Here is a 19,710-nt window from a genome sequence, read left to right as displayed (position 1 = left end):
GGGGAGAAGGTGTTAGGTGTTCCGAGTGCAGCGGATTTGGACATATTGCAGCGAGGTGTACGGCACGACCGAAAGAGACTTGCGTAGTGTCAAGGTCCGAAAAGGGGAAGTATGTGAAGGATGTAATCGCAGGAATTAAGCTTCTATTCTCTGAAATTACTCTCAAATCTCAGAGTCAACCCTTCAAATTCTTCACACTGGATCTTCGATTCTTAATATTTGTAATATCGTAGAATAGCTTTGATTGGAGATCGGCTGAAATTAGAAAACACCGTGTACGTCGTCTTTCGTGGTTTGTTTTCATCCAAGAGCGCCTAGTAACAGTGACGCGAGAAAAGATAAGCAGCGTCAAAACAGAAGTACGGTTCCACATTTCAAGGAGTGGCAATCGAGAGGCCAGAGTATGTGAGCCGAAAAGTGTGCGTGTGTGTGTGTGTGTGTGAGAGGACGAGAGCAAGAGCGAGCACGACCGAGCAGGAGTGTATTGGCGAAGATCAGAGCTAATTGAGTCGTCGAAGAGTAGAGTCGTGAGAATTGATAGAGTTGTTAGAGAGAGAGAGAGAGTGTGTGTGTTAGATTCGTTGTGACGAGAGTGATCAAATAACTGCAAAGTTATTTGATATAGATACGAGTATTGCATTTAGTTTCCGTTAAATAAATATCGTTCTCTGTCCAATTTATATTTGTATATTCAATTTAATATTAATAAATTGTAAGTAATCGGAAAAAAATTTCTATCCTTATTTTCCGATATTACATATTTGAAGCATAAATTAAAAATCGACACATTGACTACTTCAAAGAAATTAGCCCGAACGAGACATAACTCGTTCATCGTGGTTTTCGCGCGAAGTAAATATGCGGTTTCTCAATCGTTGTGAGATTCCAACGACGTTAATTCTGTCGAAACGGCGACGCGCGACGACGATCGCACATTCTGTTGCTAGCGAGTGCTTGCAAATCGCGACGATATCGAGCGTAAAGACTAAGCGCAAAAATGGAGGACACTCGGCGGGGAATTGGAAATGCTCGATGACGAAAGGTATTTCAAGGTGTAATTACATCCACCTCCAATTGGATCGCACCTTCGTTCGGTTGCTAGGTCAACAACCTTCGATGTTATTCAAATAATGCAACGGCTGGGGCAGCCGGTAGCGAGTCGTAAAAGTTTCAATAAAACACGTTCCTGCTAGTGAACGTATGTTAAGACTTACACCGAGTTTTATTTCGCTACGCCGTTTACTAGTTCGAAACGATCGATTGCATAATAGTAGCTGTTTCTTTCATCTCGGAAACACGATCGTAAACGGTGACAACGATCCAGCTTATTCCTGATCGTGTTAATTTCCACGCAAACTTTGTAAACATTATACGTCGCGACGCTCTCGTTAACGCGTCATTCCCTCCAACTCGAAAGTCTTGCAACTTTGGTGATCCGTTTTCTGTGAAAAATTGGTTACGAGCATCAGGGGACTTATCGTCGTAATCGGTAAATTGTTTATTAAGGATCTACAGCTTTTAAGGATTTCTCTCTAGAGATTTAGAGATTAGAAGTTTCATTAACGCGTTATCGTGTCTCTAACTCGATCTTTTTTCGTGTAAATTGGTCACGAGACTTACGAGCTTCGTTGTAAATAGAAGATTAGTAATATTTCGTAGTTTCGTGATAGTATATAGACATTTTAGTGCTTAAACGCGCAATTTTTAGTTCGCTTTTCGCTCGCATCGGCGCTATGAAACGGATCAATATCTCAACACTTTCCTTTAGTTCTACGAATCATCTTTCGACCGGCTTTTCTTGGCCTACCGTTTCCTAACGCTGTCCTAATACTATCGTCTTGCTGAGATCCTTTTTCCGATTGTATCTTCTGCTTATTTTATTATAAATCCGAACTTTCATTCACGTCGTATGTTTTACAGCGTAAAATCCGCTAGAGCGTTCCAATAAATGTAACCAGTAGGTGCCCTAATACTCAAACGCACCTGTGCGTATCTCTGCATATTTGCTGAAAAAAAAGATGAATCTTACGTTACATTTTCAATATGCGTAATAAGCCGAAAATTTCTCTGATGCTAATCCTTCGTAACAAAAGGATGGCATCACTATATGCATGAAAATAGCATTTGGCAATCGTTAGAAACACAATACATGGATATATATGTAGTTGCCAAATTAACCTTCGCGGTGTTCAAAGTGAACGCCTAGAAACGATTGCTTTTTGCTATACGCGCATGGTTCGATTGCACCATAATTCGTTATTAAGACGTTTCGAGAGAGGCAAAGGATGTGGTGTCGCAACGTGTTGCGCTCGCACAATGCTCCTTGGATAAAATTCCCGGAGCGCGTATTATCGCGTACGCCGCGCGAACGCGTTGAACCTTCGCGCAAACAATGAGAGCGTGAAGGCGAAAAAATAGCGTCGAGCACGTAACATTCGGCCTGATATCGTTGATTGGCCGCGAATCGTCAACATGCACGGGACAGTTTTACGTAAAGACATTCGATCCGTACAATTATGTTAAGACGTCGACCATAGAACGTACTACGTTGATGCAATTAAAATTTCAATGAAACAGGAGAACGCGCTAATAACTAGTCACCCCGTTGTTGACCATAACGTGCAAATACTTTTGTTTAAGAGCTGCTCGTTAGTGTTTACCGCGTGCAGCGATTAAGTGACGAACAAATTACGTTCAAAGGGTATAGAGCTCGTTCTCGATTAAAATTCTCCTAACTTTCTAATGGTATTAGAAATTATAACTTGAACGTATGTACGCGACTGGCAATAAATATCAGGACAGCCGCGGATATTTAGTATAAATCGAATATGTGTTCCATTGTCCTTAATTTCTTTTATTATCGATTATTATTATTATAATTTTTATATTAATATTAATATTATTTAATATTTTAATATTAATATTATTTAATATTTTAATATTAATATTATTTAATTTATTCTATTATTGATTCGTTCCATTCCGTTTACGTCATAATACGTAGCCTGCGGATTTTTACGCATATTTTTCAGAATATAAAGGAAGCGAAAGAAAAAACTAGAAGCTGGATAAAAAATTGTTTTACCTCGATTAAACGTTACAAAGCGTGCTACTTTCCGATGTTTTATATATTTCCACGTGTCACACGTGTACTTTGCAATTTTGCCCTTTCAGATTTCACAGAAATGCATAAAACTTCCGTGACCTAATTTTTTGGCACGTGCACGTGCTTCAAAATAAATTCGATGATATTAAATACCAGATTATAGGAACCAGAAATGAAGAGTTCTACAACGATGGAATGGGTAAATGATTATCGATCAGACGAAAGACAATAGCAAACAACGATATAGCGATGATTAATTAATGGAAGATTTTTTCCTTTCAGCAAACAAAAATAGAACTTAACGAACTCAGTAATTGATAAATGATTACGTATAAGATAAGTGCATTTTCCAACTGTGAGTCATAGTTAACGTTTAGTTTAGCCTAGATAGGATCTTAGCTTTGGAGTAAATAAGTATAATAGTAGCAAAAAATCGATAGAATTGTTAAAAGGCTGTGACTAATCCTGGTCGACTGGTCAGTTATCATCTGAATCTATTGTTATTTTGCTAGTATACTTTTCGAATCATTTTCAGCTATTCTATGGGCAAGCATTCGTTTCTTTCGCGCATGCCACGTATCATTCGCTCATTAACTCGTTTTTGAAAGCTTTTACCGGCGAATGAAAAACGTAACGTACACTTGCATAATGCGTTCGAAGTGTTCGTTCGTTCAATATTCATGTAAAGGTTAGGCGATACGCGTGATAAGTCGCGATGCTACGAGATGTGATTAGATGCGGATGTTAATATCTTGTAAATACCTTTCCTCGACTATGATAATCATCGAACACTAAGAATTTCGCAAATCGATGCAATTAATCGGTGATCTTGTGGGAAGAAATTTCGATATCACGATAATGTTAACGATAGTATGTTAATTACGACTAGTACCGTTACTGTTACATTGTTTCATAATTAGTATTAGTTTAATATAGTCAACGACTCCTCCGCAAGCATCCGTGCAAGTGTTATTTATTATTATGCTCACCTTCTATTGGAAAGTTCTTGCCTTGCTCAGCAAGTCTTTTTGATTTTTTTCCTGTAGAACTTCCGCGTGTTACCGATTTTTATGCTATGTACGTGTTTGTAGGAGAACTTTCTCTGAGCCGCGAAGTTTTCTTTCGACGATTCAACGATCGAAAATCAAAGAGAACCAATGTTCTCTCTTTCGATAAAGTATGTGATGATAGCCATTGCCAAAATTATTGATATATTTATCTGGTTGAAGACAATCTAGCAAATTATACAGCAAGCCTAATGAAATAATAATAATCTTTATCATTAAATTGCGCCATTATTTCATAATTTCATTGAAGGATAATAGAAATTCACGAAGCCTTCAAATTGGATTTCATATTATAATAATGTAAACATCGTTTGACGGTATTATCTGGTTGTGAATAGGGTTGATTTGATTCAGACAGCGCCAGTCATCATGACATCGACTTCCTATCTCGTTATGTAACATTCATCAGAATAACAGACGCAATTACCGTCACTGAATTATCTTAATGACATTCGTTATTAATGAGTAAGTGTTTTCAACATACGTCGGAGGTCGCAAATCTTGGATCATCTTTCTTTATTATCTGTTTAGATCCAATCCAGTTCCTTCACAGAACTTCTTTCCCTTCAATTTACCTAATTTAATAATTCTTCAAAATTTTCTCATTTTCATTTCTCATTGCATTGTTTATTATATATTCTACAAACCCGTATGAACACAACGCAATAAATTGACACGATAAAAGCGTTGAGATAATAACCACGAGACAATACTCGACAATAATAATACGAGACAATAATAATCGAAAAGGCTGATGAAACAAAGGAATGAGTAATTTGTAAAGACAGGAAAACAGCAATTAACGTACATCCAGCTACAATTGAAAATAACTTTCTTCGCTTTAAATGAAATTCCAATAAAATACGTTTTATCAGACTCGACTAACAATCAATATTATTAGCTCAATAAATACTCGAGATTCCCAATATTTTTTGTCGAGTTTCAAATAGAAAGTTAATTACTCGCTTGTCGGAACGTCCATCGGCATCGAAGACCGTGAACCAATCTACGTTATCTTCTCCTTCGTTTCAGGCTGTCGCTGGCGATACCAGTCAACCGCGAAGGTTACTCGAGATGCAGCATGTACGATGTAAATTACACGGAAATTTTGCTAAATGGAAGCCACGTACCGGACCCATCGTGGCCAACGAAAGATTGCCAACAAGGATGGGAATTTAATTATACCACCGTCCCTTATGCGTCTGTGGCATCCGAGGTGACAGAAAATGTTCGACTTGTAATTTCCTGCTTTTTGAATATTTTATCTGTTCCTATCAATCAATCCCTTTATACTGTGTATGTCGTATTCGATTATTTGCATGATCTATTTCGATAAAAAATAAGCGTAGTGTACAATTTTTGGAAAGAAAGAAGAACGATGGAAAGGGTCGAATAAACGTTTGTGGAAAGATCGATAGTTCAGAAGTGGGAAAATTAACAATGTCGATTTCCACAGAGGAAAATTATAGTACGTAACAGAATTACTAGTACATATTGCAGTAATAATTAGTGCATGTAGTGAAATTACAGAGTACATTCTAAATTCAAGCGTTACATTGCCAAATAAAATACAATCTGAAAATGAAACTGAAAATGAAAATACCGGATTGAAAAGAAACTTTAATAAAACGTTATAACGAGCAACAGCGCGAACACACAGATTTGTTCGACATAAATTGCAAGACTTTTTGCTCCAGTGGATTTCCATGAACTTTGCGTCGCTCGTCAGGAGGAGAATTATTCATCGAGGGGTAGGAAGCATCCAGAAGAAGGACGCGAGAACGCTCAGGGTCTTAAGCTTCTCCTTCTTTTTTCCTCAAAGGGAAAGGAAAAAGGACAGAGGCGCGCTTCATTAGGAATTTTGAAACTTTGATCGAAAATTCGTTTAATCGAGGCGTTGAAATTGCTATAAGATTCCCGTGATGCTGATAGTGATCAGAAGTAAATCATTCGACTGTAGTTTTCTGTTGCAGCTGGGATGGGTTTGTCAGTATGATGCACTGCCAACCATAGCTCAAAGTATCTTCTTCATCGGCGCTATCTTCGGAGGATTAATTTTTGGATGGGTTGCTGATCAATATGGAAGAATACCAGCTTTGCTCGGAGCTAATTTAATGGGATTTCTCGCTGGGGTGGCTACTGCGTTCACGGGTAGCTTCTGGCAGTTCACTTTGTGTCGTTTCTTCGTTGGATTCGCCTTTGATAATTGCTTCACTATGATGTACATATTAGGTAACCGTTTTTCAATAATTTCTTTTTTGCCCTGGAATTGAGTTTGAAAGCCACACAGTGGCTACAAAAAGTACTTGTACGTATGTATCCTTATTTCCCAATGAAGCGTCTCTCTTCCTTTTTTTTAAATCAGTTTTTACGTTTCATTTTGATAGCATTAATTATTTATAAGCATGTATGAAAGTATTACAAATGATACGAAAGCTAATATTTTAATCAGTCTTATCTTAAGACTTAGTCTTAATTAATTGGTATATATATAAATGACGTTCTAAATACGATGGTGTACAGTTACTTTTTGTAATTACTGTAAGCAGGAAGATCTCTAAGTTTAAATAACAAAGTAATCTCTACAACATACTGTAAAACTGTTGTTATGCTTGATTTACGACTGACGTTTCTACAAGTATATGAATTTTGCAACAGAACTCACGTTGCCATGCAACAATTTAAATGAAATTGAAAACCATTCAAAGTTACGAAGAAAGATGCTTAAATACATATGAATATACATGAGGTCATACATATTTATTTTTTAACTGCGGCGTTTATATCAAAGAGAGGGAGAGAGACAGAGAAAAATTAATTTTCCTGTTTTATAAGAATTTCATGCAAGATAAAAATATGAAACTTTAAGATAGTTGGATTTATATATACCATTGAATATTTATAATATTTAAAGGTAGTTAGTTCGCAATTGTTACGCCGGGAGACTCTCTGCCTGGCCCAGGTCACACACCGCGGGCCAGACGGACACCAGATGTCCGCTCTTCCGTACGGCGTACCCTCAATAGCCTTAAGCATCCGTCATAAACCTGAGTCACTTGCCTGCTAAGGTCCTTCAAACAAACATCTGTTTCCGAGGAATTTCTCGAGACTATTGTCTACCACGGCTTAACTAAGGAAAGTTGGTTTTTCGCACGTACGCTGCAACTGTCCTCCCACTAACCACTTTCTCTCGAGGGCGGTTAAGACCCTTCGTTTAACCAATTAGAAACGAAGCCTATTCCCTCACTCTCCTAAATAACATCGGCACCAACAAATCCGATGGTCCCGTGCGCCAGACACACCCATCCTTAGCTTTCCTCCGACACATCATCGTCTCCCAGTACTGTACTGATTTTACATCCTTCGAACGGTCAACATCCTTCGAGCGGGTATACACACCCGCAGATCAGTCACTCAATCATCTCGTACATACGCACCAGTGTAACTATCCTCGTTATAAGTTGTGGAATAAACGGTGAAATATAACTTACTACTGTGTCATATTCATTCAACCACCTCTGTTATCTTAATCGAAACAGGGGAACGACTACTTCGCGGCGTCGATTCACCGAATCGTAGCGAGAATTTACGCCTCTCGCTGACGCGTTTTCCTCGCGACCGCGTCTCTCCGCGAACGGTCGTAACATTTGGTCCTTCGAGCCGGATTATCAGTGGCAGTGGATAGTTTTGTTACCCATACGGTCGTAACATTTGGTCCTTCGAGCCGGATAATCAGTGGCAGTGGATAGTTTTGTCACCCATCCGGTCGAAACATTCGATCTTTCGAGCCGGATTCAGTGACAAGTGAAAAGTGTGGACACGTAACCGGTCGAATCATTCGATCCTCAAAGCCGCATCACGCGTCAAGTGAAAAGCGCATACCAGTGACACCCACTATCATACAGGGCCACGTGAATCCAACATAACCAGCAGCGGAAGCGTTACCCCCCAGCGAGGTCAGTAACGTCAAGGATCGTCACCCTTGAAGAGGTATTATTCGGTGATTAAAACGCAACCACGCAACCTCCTGCCGCAACTGGACAATCTTCAACAGAAGTAAGTTATAACCATTCCACTCTCAATTATCTAACAAATAATGGCCACCGGAAACGAGCTTACCGCCTTGCGTCGACGCCGGGGTTATTGTATCGGCCACTTTACACGCTTATCGAAAAAACTAGACGAAATCGAACAATCCGGCAGTCCGCGAGAGAGCGAGCTAATTCAAATCAAAAATCGTCTGGAAACATACGAGACGGAGCTCCGCGCCATTCAAAATGAGATCGTAAGCATAGACGAGGAGGAGTCCGCGCGCGGCTTTGAAATAGCCGACGAGTACGAGAAATTAGAACTCCGAGTAATTACTCAACTGAGCAACCTACGACTAACTACGACGGCACAATCGACAAACGACGAATCAGCTGCCGGTCGCGAGTCTGCTTCGCTTAAATTACCGGAGAATCATTTTCCTGGACACAATGCGAAGACGCCACCTTCGCCATTGCCACAAGGGCCCACGGATAAGGGAAGTAACAATGACTTAAACAAAACACGCAACGCTATTCAAACTCCGCTGACGGAGAAGATCGCATCGACTCGAACGCCGACCTCGCCGCGAGTCACGCGCAATTCATTGCACAATACTAGCAGCGTGTCGCCTACACGCGACTTGACAACAATCACGCTAGCATCGTCGCTACATGAACAATCTGATTCAACGCTGCCAAACGCCTTAAATCAGAAAACGCTTCCCACGCGGACCTCATCGCGTGACACTCACAACGTGTCACCTAAACGCGGCCTGACGACAGCCACATTAGCATCGGCAGGAACTGAACAATCGGATTCAACGCTACTAATCACCTTGAATTTGAAAAAATTCAACGAGCCTTCGGACCTGAAGAAAGAGAGGGTCTCACCAGACGACAAATCGTTTCCGAGCTTGATCTCCCACAATTTGTTACAGAACATTCTATCTGATCCCAACGATTCTCTACTGAGTTCACAGAGCGCCGTACCGAACGAGTCGCGTATCACAGGCATCTCACTGGAGTCACCCTCGGCTCCAAAAATGCCAACATACTCTCCAACACCAAGGCGAGTCACAGTCACGACATCCAACGGTCAGTCTCCACCGGGGATCATCACTAAGAGAATGCGATACGAATGGGTCAGCGGGGGGGAGCCCTGTCCCCCAATCCACCGAAGACCTCCTTCACGTCTTCATTGTGCAACCACACACGGATTTCACGTGCCTTTGTGAAATCGGCGAGCTGTACAACGACACCTCCTGGGACGAGGTGTCTCACGATACTTCATGGGCCGAGCTGTTTCACGACACTTCCTGGTTCGCGAACCGCAATAGAAAATCGCCAGGCAATGCAGATGACCACGGCGATCCAGAACGCAAGGAAGACAACATATCCTCAACGCACCGGACTTTCGACCGTATCTTCGAAGTCACCCTGGCGACAACGGCCTCATCCAGACTACCACAAGTCATACGGCAACGAGCATCTTGGAACGACGTGCCACACAGCTCGTCCTACCAGCGAGCCAATCCGATCAAGCAGAATAAGGACAATCAGCAATCAACAAGGAGTCGGGCGGCTGCTCCAATTAACTCCACCTTTAATGAAATTTTGATCGGTACCCTCTCAACGGGGGGAGGATGTTACGCCGGGAGACTCTCAGCCTGGCCCAGGTCACACACCGCGGGCCAGACGGACACCAGATGTCTGCTCTTCCGTACGGCGTACCCTCAATAGCCTTAAGCATCCGTCATAAACCTGAGTCACTTGCCTGCTAAGGTCCTTCAAACAAACATCTGTTTCCGAGGAATTTCTCGAGACTATTGTCTACCACGGCTTAACTAAGGAAAGTTGGTTTTTCGCACGTACGCTGCAACTGTCCTCCCACTAACCACTTTCTCTCGAGGGCGGTTAAGACCCTTCGTTTAACCAATTAGAAACGAAGCCTATTCCCTCACTCTCCTAAATAACATCGGCACCAACAAATCCGATGGTCCCGTGCGCTAGACACACCCATCCTTAGCTTTCCTTCGACACATCATCGTCTCCCAGTACTGTACTGATTTTACATCCTTCGAACGGTCAACATCCTTCGAGCGGGTATACACACCCGCAGATCAGTCACTCACTCATCTCGTACATACGCACCAGTGTAACTATCCTCGTTAGTTGTGGAATAAACGGTGAAATATAACTTACTACTGTGTCATATTCATTCAACCACCTCTGTTATCTTAATCGAAACAGGGGAACGACTACTTCGCGGCGTCGATTCACCGAATCGTAGCGAGAATTTACGCCTCTCGCTGACGCGTTTTCCTCGCGACCGCGTCTCTCCGCGAACGGTCGTAACAGCAATCATTTTCTATACTAATATTTTCCCTCTGTACTCGCGATCAATTATAATTTTGTTTTCTCTTTTAACGAGACAATATTCTGATTACAAAGGATTAGTTGTTCAAAATTGCTTTTCATTTCTGGACAACTATAGCATACCAGGGTTTTCATAAATTTTCACTTCCCAACGGAAAGCGAAGGTAACGAATGAATGGTTCTACAACGAACGCTTCCACAACTATAAATCTATGTATATATATACATACATACATGTATATGGTTTTAATTAAAATGAACATCTTCTTCTAGCAAACTTATTTAAAATTCGTAAAAATATCACATAATAATATAAAACAATCAAGTAACATTTTAAATATTCCATTGAAAATTCTAATAAATTGTTTAATATAAGATCGATATAATTCATGCTGAATTCATTGTCTGATATCCATAATACAGGCAATTTATAATACAAAATTTTATTATAACTCTACATGAAAAAATTTCAATTATAATACTGTAGAAATATATTTTCCAGTTATTGTTCTAATATCAATATACTGAAGAGAAAATCTAGACTAGTCTCTGTCTTGAAAGATATTTTATACCCTGAAAGTACAGCGTTAAGACCCTGATTGAAACTTTTGAAGAGACTCTGTTGAAACGTAAGAACGCTGATTGAAAGTTCATCAGACGAGTCATTGAAACGAGTTTTCTTGATCGAATAGCAAGTTTGTCCTGCAGACAGCATTCCAATTGTGAAAATCGAGACCAAAGAAACTCAGGTGACGTGCATTAACTCTGAATCGATGACTCAAGCCGAGGTTGGAAAAATTTACAATTTGTTGGACAAAACAAGGCCAAGTTGACGAGATTCGTGAGCAAGTGGCTGGTTCGTTAATGATTTGGCGTTCGAATTTTCTTATTTCTATTCTAATTATCAAGGTCGATTAAACGATTGATCACGAATATTCGACGGAAATATTGAGAAAGAAGGCTCGATCGGTACGAATGTAAATCGTATTTTAATCAATGACTTGAGAAAGTGAGGTATTGATTGAAACTAAGATAAGTGATACTAATTCGTTTCGAGCGCGTAACAAATTACATCATCGGATTCATTGATTTGCAAATAATTCTATATTCAGTTCCGTATTTATAATCGAGCGTAGCGAAGATAAAATGAAAGGGACGTGATTATCCGAGGGTCTCACAACTAGAGGAAAATCGATGGGAACGAGGAAATCCTTAATTGTAGAAACTGCGTAGAAAATACCGTGGAAAATATCATATATATTTTAATAGAAATATTTTTGTACTTTTTTTTAAACATTAAGACTTTAGAGCTTTAGAAGCTTTATGTATTAGTATACGTATTTATACAGACTTTGAAATTCCTAACAAATTTCTCTAGATAGATGCGGATTTTTTGTATTGTTTCGTATGTATACTTGTGTCACTTTTCTTTCTAACGATATTTAGTTAAAAAGTTCGTCTATATCATTTATAATAGATTTTGTTTTTATTTATATTAATGTTAATTTTATATTAATAAAAATCACTGAAATTTTCAGTATCATCATTATTTAGTATCATCGAATTTCTTTCTTCTTTATGTTCCATATTATTATTAAAATTCTCTAATAAACATTCAAATATCCTATAGAATATTTCCATTATTTTTCACGTATTATTTGCAGTCATATTTTCCATATTTTATTATCGATAAAGTTTGAGTTGGTTCTTTAAATTCCTATTCAACATTCCAGCTAACCAGTCGATATCAATAACACGTGCCTTTCTTCCTGCCAGGATTTATAACTTATTCAAGCAGAATCTCACTCGACCAGATCGTTGAAAGCGTAGAATTCGATCAACTTCATACAACTCACATACAAACTGCAGATAATGCTAACAGTGGGAGGAAAATATGAGACTGCAAAGCGTATAAACCTAGTAGTTTATAAAAGCATTTACATATTTGCCACAGAAAATTTATATGTATGTAGAATATGTGTTATATAAAACATTCTGAAATTTCATTAGCATTGTAATGATTATATTGGTAAAGTTTGAAGCATTTCTGAAGATGCACATAGAAGTTACGAGATATTTAATGCAAACATTTATTTAGTACAAATATACAGCATAAATAGTTATCTTAAACATGTAATAAATGGTTATCAAATATCGGGATTTATTAATATAATAAATGTTTGACTATTTTTATAATTAAATATTTTTGTAATTACTGTGAAATATATAATTACGCTAAATAATTTTGTATCTTGTATATAGATTTTTAAATTTACTTAATTGAAACTCTGCATTATAATAACCGTATTTATAATTCTGACGTCATATTCGATATAATTATTATATGACTTTATTACGATCCTAATGAAATTACAATATATTCATGAATATATAACAGAAACGTAATAATACTTTGTTGTACTAATTATGATACCATCATATATAATAAATATAAATAAATAAAAAATGTCTATAAATGCTAAGATACTTTTACGAGCCAACAGGCGAGAAGGAAGAAACGAAAGAAAAGAAAGAAGAGAACGAACGTTAATCAGTTTCGAAACGTTAACAACGTCCTTGCGTTGGACGGTGCTCGCGTTTATCGATTGGTCGCATTGCGAGATATCGGTCAGATTATTATTATTAATACGATCGTCTGTAATTTATCTTTGCTAACTGTGCCGCACGGAATCTTCGTTTACAATAAATGAGTTGTCGCTTTTGATCGAACGGTAACACGATATGAAATTACAGGGTGACGGAAACAGCTGGGAGAAAAGCGAATACTTTTTCTGCGCGAATAATGTAATGTTAAAGGCAGTAAACCTTGAGAGGCGAAGTGATGAAACGAGTGGTCTCAGAGAAGCTTCTTTACGTCTTCTTCTCCTTTCTGTATCCTTTCTATGAGAATAATATCTCGTCTTCAGAAGAGATCTCCTCGCCCTATCTACGCGTTGTAAAGGCAATACAAACTGAATGATACATATATTTAAAAAACGATATTTTGTTGGTTTTATGAATATTGATTTTTATAACGTGAGGTTCTTCTACTCTTATTTTCTATTAAATTAATGATACATATATTTTAGAATGGCTGTCGCAATGGTGATGATGATGATGGTGATGATGATTTGCGAAAGAAGATGTTGAAAATTACAGACAGCATAAATAATATTTAGATTTCATGGAAGTTGATTTTTGTAATGCTAGGTTCTTCTATTCTTATTTTTCATTAAATTTCTATGTAGAAAATTATTAAACATTTGGATATAACTGGGAGATTATTTCCGTTCATGCGTACCGAGTTACTCGATGGTCTCGTACCGAAGCTGATAACCAACCCAGATTTTCAGGAAAGCGATTAATAGCTTAAAATTTATTCGTGCGAGATAATAATCCAAAATGTAGTTAAAGTTTTTAAGCATTGTTTGTTAGGATTACGAGAAAATGATGAATTAACAGTTATGTATAGACACGTTATATATATGTAGGAGGTCCAGAGCGTATTGGAAAAATTTACGGCGAATTAAACAGGAAATTCCGAGATATTTGCTCAAAATATCTGATTTGTGGAATTATCCTATAGCTATTTTATTTAATAAAAATTAATTCAGGTAATTTTAGAGAATAGAAATATCTGAAACTCGTGATTTAAACGAACGTTCGTCATTTTGGTTTATTGTGAATTATAAATTGGTTCATTATGAAGCATGAAAAGTAAAATTCAATGGTACAAAGTGATTTTAAATAAGGAAGCGAGTTCCATGGTAAACATGGTTCGAGCATCGCAATTATAATAAAGCAAAAAAAAAGAAACAACCACTGAGCGGTAATTATCAGGAAGCCACTAGTTACAACTAATTGAAGGTGATTCCGGATTAGAAGCAAGCCACTATTAAGTGGCTAACACGGTTGCTTCATTAAGAGCAATTACTCCCTATTTTACGGCAACTACAAATAGACGTTGTTCACTATGATATATTTCCACGTGTTTATCGCATCTTGTCCTGTTATGCGATTAAAGAGTTACAACCTTGCGTTTCTAATTTATTGGACGTATACGCACCAGACATTAATTTCGTCTACGTATTCGTGAAATTGCGAGATTCATTCATCGCGAAGGTCAGTTCAATTGTTCAAGATAACTTCTCATCGTTTTAATCTGTTTTCTTGTACGAAAATAGAGTAATATTTACTTGTCATTGCACTGTGGATATATATCGATATGTTCGTTCAGGAAGTCAATTGTTTTCATCGAATTAGACTCGACTTTCCGTAGAGAATGTTCGTTTCGACATAAATATGTGTAATATCGTGATGTAATATGTTTACAAAGAGTGGACAATAGAGATGTTAATCAGACAGAAAAGACGATTGTGGCTTAACTTGAACTATTCATACCAAACGTACAGAACACAGCGCAATCCACACTCTCTCGGCAACGCCACTCGCAACCTCCGTCTCCGCTCAACTCGCACTCGGCTTCTCGACTCGCACTCTCGTTCTCGACTCGCGCTCTGTTTCTCGACTCGTACACTGTTTCTCGACTCGCGCTCTGCTTTTCGACTAACTGTTGTCGCATTCTATTGCCCTTTTCCTAGGCCCACCGCACACGTGTTCTGCAGACGCTCGTGGCCAGGGTCACGTAGGTCTTTTCCACGAAACTATGCACTTGAAAAGACCGATGACACATTGATGGGCCCGACGGCGCCTCGGCTCTCGCGACACTGTTCATAGTTCGTCCGATATTTCCCAGGCCTTTCGTCCACGATACTACATATGTATCTCAGGCTTATCGATCTTTCAATATCTACCATAAATAGCTTAACAAGGTAACACACGCTCGTGTTTGAATTATGTAAATGATCCTTTGACTCTAACGATCCGTTTATTCACAGTTAATTTATGATATTGCTAGTTACGCGTGATTCTACCTTTTGTATCTTTAAGAAATACAGGGTGATTGGTAATTGGTGGTACAAGCGGAAAGGGGGTGATTCTACGCGTAAAAAGAAGTCGAAAGTATAGAATAAAAATTTAAAAATTTAAAAATTTAAAAATTTAAAAATTTAAAAATTTAAAAATTTAAAAATTTAAAAATTTAAAAATTTAAAAAATTTTAAAAATAACGTCAATTGAGACAACGATCTACAGTGAGATCCGTTATAACGAGACGTGATAAAGTGCACGCGTACCGAGCGAAAATTCAAAGTCGATTTTCTCGAAAACAAAGCCTCAAACGAAAAATTTTTATTCTATATTTTCGACTTCTTTTTTCACGTAGAATCATCCCCTTTCCGCGTGTACCACCAGTTACCAACCACCCTGTATAATTCGTAAATAGAAACATATTCTTGTCGATAAGTATCGAAACACTTACGGAAATTTAAATGGGCTTGAACAATCATCGGGAAATTATTAAAGTCCTTGTTATTAGATCTAAACACGATTTAATCGTAGAACTAAACACGTTTGTTAAATTAATCTATATATTGTATATCTACTTTTTATATATTTGTAACTCAAATTTTTCTTCTTCATATTGCGTTAAGTTGCCCCAAAAGTTTCTTTCGTTTTATATTATTTTATTGAATTACGTATGATCTATTTTGTCCCAATGAATATAATTCAATAAAATAATATAAAACAAAAAATAGTATGCGTCTATTATCTCCTTACGAGACGAAAGAAATTTCTGCGACAACCTAATATATTGTTCCATTCTTTATTCACAGAATATTTCTTTTACAGATGATTCTTCTAAATATTATGTTTTTTATTCCAGTATTAGAATACGTTGGACCAAAGTGGAGGACATTCGTGGCGAATATGTCGATCGCAATATTCTTCACATTTGCAACTTGCATTCTACCCTGGATCGCCTATTATTTGGCCGACTGGAGGATGACCTGTATTGTCACCTCAGTTCCTCTTGTTCTAGCCGTAGGTACGCCATGGTTGATACCGGAAAGCGCTCGATGGCTGGTCAGCCAAGGTCAGATAGACAGGGCCATTAAAATCCTTGGTAAATTCGAGCGAATCAACGGCACCAAGGTGCCCGATGACATCTATAGACGATTCCGGGTAAATAAACCGATTACCGCAATCTTTTCCGTATTTTCTACTTTTATGATCTTTCCTGCTTTATGTGCGTTCTATAAATACCAATTTATATGCCTTTAAGCATATCATATAATCATTTTCTTTGAATAGAAGTCTAATTGGGTCTTTTACGTAATGAAAATTTGTTTACAACCTAGTAATTTTATATCTTATTCATCACCTAAATTGCCAGCGATAAATTGCTGTCAATTTCTGTTATTGTCTGTTATTGTCTATTTCTGTAATGTTATTTATTGAATTTGTATATTGTTTTTATCTTTGAAAATTTTTATACAAATAGATTAAACATTTGGAAACTGCTCAGTCTATGAATAGATCATGGCAATATTAACATTAATGTACGATATAAGGAGATAATCGACTTTCAGAGGTTTCATGTTTTATAAAGTAAAATGAAAAAATTTGCGAACGTCCAAGTAAACTATTTCGAAAGGATCGTCTCATACAAATATAACATAAACTTTCTTCCGGATTTTATCGTAATCTTTGTACACATAACAGATTCACATAAATTTGTAAGAAAAACAGACAAACGACATTAACTAGTTAAAAATTTGCTAATAACAGGAAACCTGTGCCAGAATCTGCAAAGAGGAGGAAGCAGACAAAACGTACTCCGTGTTGGATCTATTTAGAACGCCACGACTACGGAATATCACGATTCTATTTATTGTTATTTGGTTCGTATCGCTATTAAACAGATATCAAATAGATTGACGTAAAATCGGAATTGTATCTTGTAAAAATCTCACGAACAGTTTTATATCTTTTGTCTAAAAATACTTCATTTCTGAAGCAAGGAATTTGCTTCTCACATGAAATATGATAGCGTGCTTTTCTTTATCATATGAAATTGTTTTACGAAATATAGGATGGCGATTTCTTTGGTGTTCGATGGTCACGTACGAAACGTCGATAATTTAGGCCTGGACGTGTTTGTTACGTTCACGATTGCTGCAGCAACCGAGCTGCCTGCTGACACGTTCCTCACGCTCGTTCTTGATCGATGGGGCAGAAGATGGCTGGCGTGTGGTTCCCTCGTCATTTCTGGTATCTTCAGCATCTGGGCTTCTGCAGTTTCCAATAGTACGTACATTTCGTTTTTATATATACACCCTTCTATATTACTGATCAATCTTCTAAATAACCTAAGTCGATAATTCTGACTTAATCAGACGAATATTTTTCATTCGTATAACATTGTGCTTTTTGAAAGGAAGAAAATGTATATTTTGGAATATTTATAACATGCAAATGCTTGTAGATTATTTGCTACATTGCTAGAATAGTTTCCAAGCCCTATCATGTATCCGTTGTATAGATATTTTATTTCCCCTTCTACTGCTTTGATCATAAGATCGCTTCGTATTTCCGCATATATCAAAGGGCGTTGGCAATAGTCCTCAAAATGATGGGCTTCAGCGCTCCAGCAGTGCTATATGGCTTTCAGTAGCCGTAATCCATAATACAATCCCTTAGATTCAAATTGGCTAGATTAACGTTTTATAGATAAGAAGCTTATTGCTTGTGCTTAGCTTAGAGCTAAGCACGCTTATATTAAGCTTAGCAAATGCTTGTATCAACTATTGCAGACAACCAGACAAATTACAGACAGATAAAATAATTTCTTCCCTTTTTATTCCTTAAAATTTTCTAAAATTATTTCATGAAAAATTAGAATTAAAAACTAATGCTAAAATTTTTTCTTCAAGTATATATACAGCTTCTCTGGCAATTCTCGGTAGATTTTGGATAAACATTTCATACAATATCGGTCTCCAATATGCGGCTGAAGTATTACCAACTGTGGTTAGAGCTCAGGGTGTAGCTTTGATACATATAATGGGATACGTTGCTAGTATCCTCGCACCCTTCGTAGTCTATCTCAATGTTGTGTCCTCGTTCCTACCTCTTCTTGTGCTGGGCACACTCGAAATTATGGGCGGTCTTCTGACTCTCTTTTTGCCGGAAACATTGAATAAGGATCTTCCGCAGACGCTGCAGGACAGCGAGGATTTTGGAAAAGATCAGAAGATGTGGGATGTACCTTGTATCGGAAGGTAAAATCACATAAAGGAACTTTCGGTCTCCTTTTTTCAAAGATATTCACAGATCTTCAAGCTCGAAGTTCAAGATTCTCAAGCATTCTGTTAGATCTACATCTTCGTATGCTTTCGTATTACTTTCTTCTTAAAATCTGTTAAATCTCTCAAAAGAAAACTGGACTATCTTCTTTCTTCAAATGCTTTTTAAATCTTTTGAACAGAAGAGAAGGATCGAGTTGGGAAGTTATTCAAATCTTTAAGCGATTGGATTCAATATTTTTAAACGCAATGTTTTGACAGGAAACGCGAGGACGAGGAGACACCACCGGTCGCCATGTTCCGATTATTTTTTAGATGCAGTGCGAGGAATTCGATGAGAGCGTCGCTTCGCGGTGAACCTTTAAGGAGTAGCATGCTACGGAGATCGAGTATAAAATCGAGGAAAAGCGAAAACTCGATCACAGAGGTCGAAAGGCTGTAGCGAAACGTTCACCACGAAGTACAATATTTGTCGCGTTGATCTCGAGCAAAGAATCTTTAGTCTTCCAAAAACGTGCAATACATGTATTAGAGTAAGACAAGTTACTGAATCCAGGAATCTTAAATTCCACCGTCATTAATATTCATTATCACAAAACAGCGGATTTTTATACAATTATGGGTGATTCGAAGATACGAAAATTTATAGAATGCGTATGACGCAAAATTTTGTAAAATATCCAAAAGTACAGCACTATCGATGATATTTAATGGATAGAAACATACTTTTGCCCAAGTCCTTTCGATTGTATCAAATCTTTCAATTGTATTATTGTATCCACGAAAATATGCATTTGCATAAAGATCCGCAATGCAATTATCATCGCAATTTTTCATCAACAATGATTGATTAAAAATTAAATCATTAGGCGAGCGAATAAAAATTAGAGTAAGAACGTAGGTTAAAGTAATTGTCGTAAATTGTC

At 37.7% G+C, this 19,710-nt stretch overlaps 1 protein-coding gene across 1 annotated transcript; it reads left to right on the top strand.

Moving 5' to 3' along the window:
• Nucleotides 1-1,451: 1,451 nt before the first annotated feature.
• On the top strand, nucleotides 1,452-19,374 carry LOC117214619 (organic cation transporter protein-like; the record flags this gene model as incomplete). Its single annotated transcript, XM_033460820.1, has 8 exons — nucleotides 1,452-1,489; nucleotides 5,206-5,389; nucleotides 6,147-6,405; nucleotides 16,363-16,661; nucleotides 17,268-17,380; nucleotides 17,572-17,790; nucleotides 18,413-18,760; nucleotides 19,046-19,374. Coding segments are annotated over 8 exons (1,641 nt in total), but the record flags the coding sequence as incomplete, so codon positions are not given.
• Between the last annotated feature and the right edge of the window lie 336 nt (nucleotides 19,375-19,710).

Source organism: Bombus bifarius, unplaced genomic scaffold (genome assembly GCF_011952205.1).
Source record: "Bombus bifarius isolate JDL3187 unplaced genomic scaffold, Bbif_JDL3187 scf7180000009230_frag, whole genome shotgun sequence".
NCBI lineage: Eukaryota > Metazoa > Arthropoda > Insecta > Hymenoptera > Apidae > Bombus > Bombus bifarius.
The sequence above is the reverse complement of the archived record's forward strand: the minus strand, read 5'-3'. Positions and strand labels throughout refer to the sequence as shown.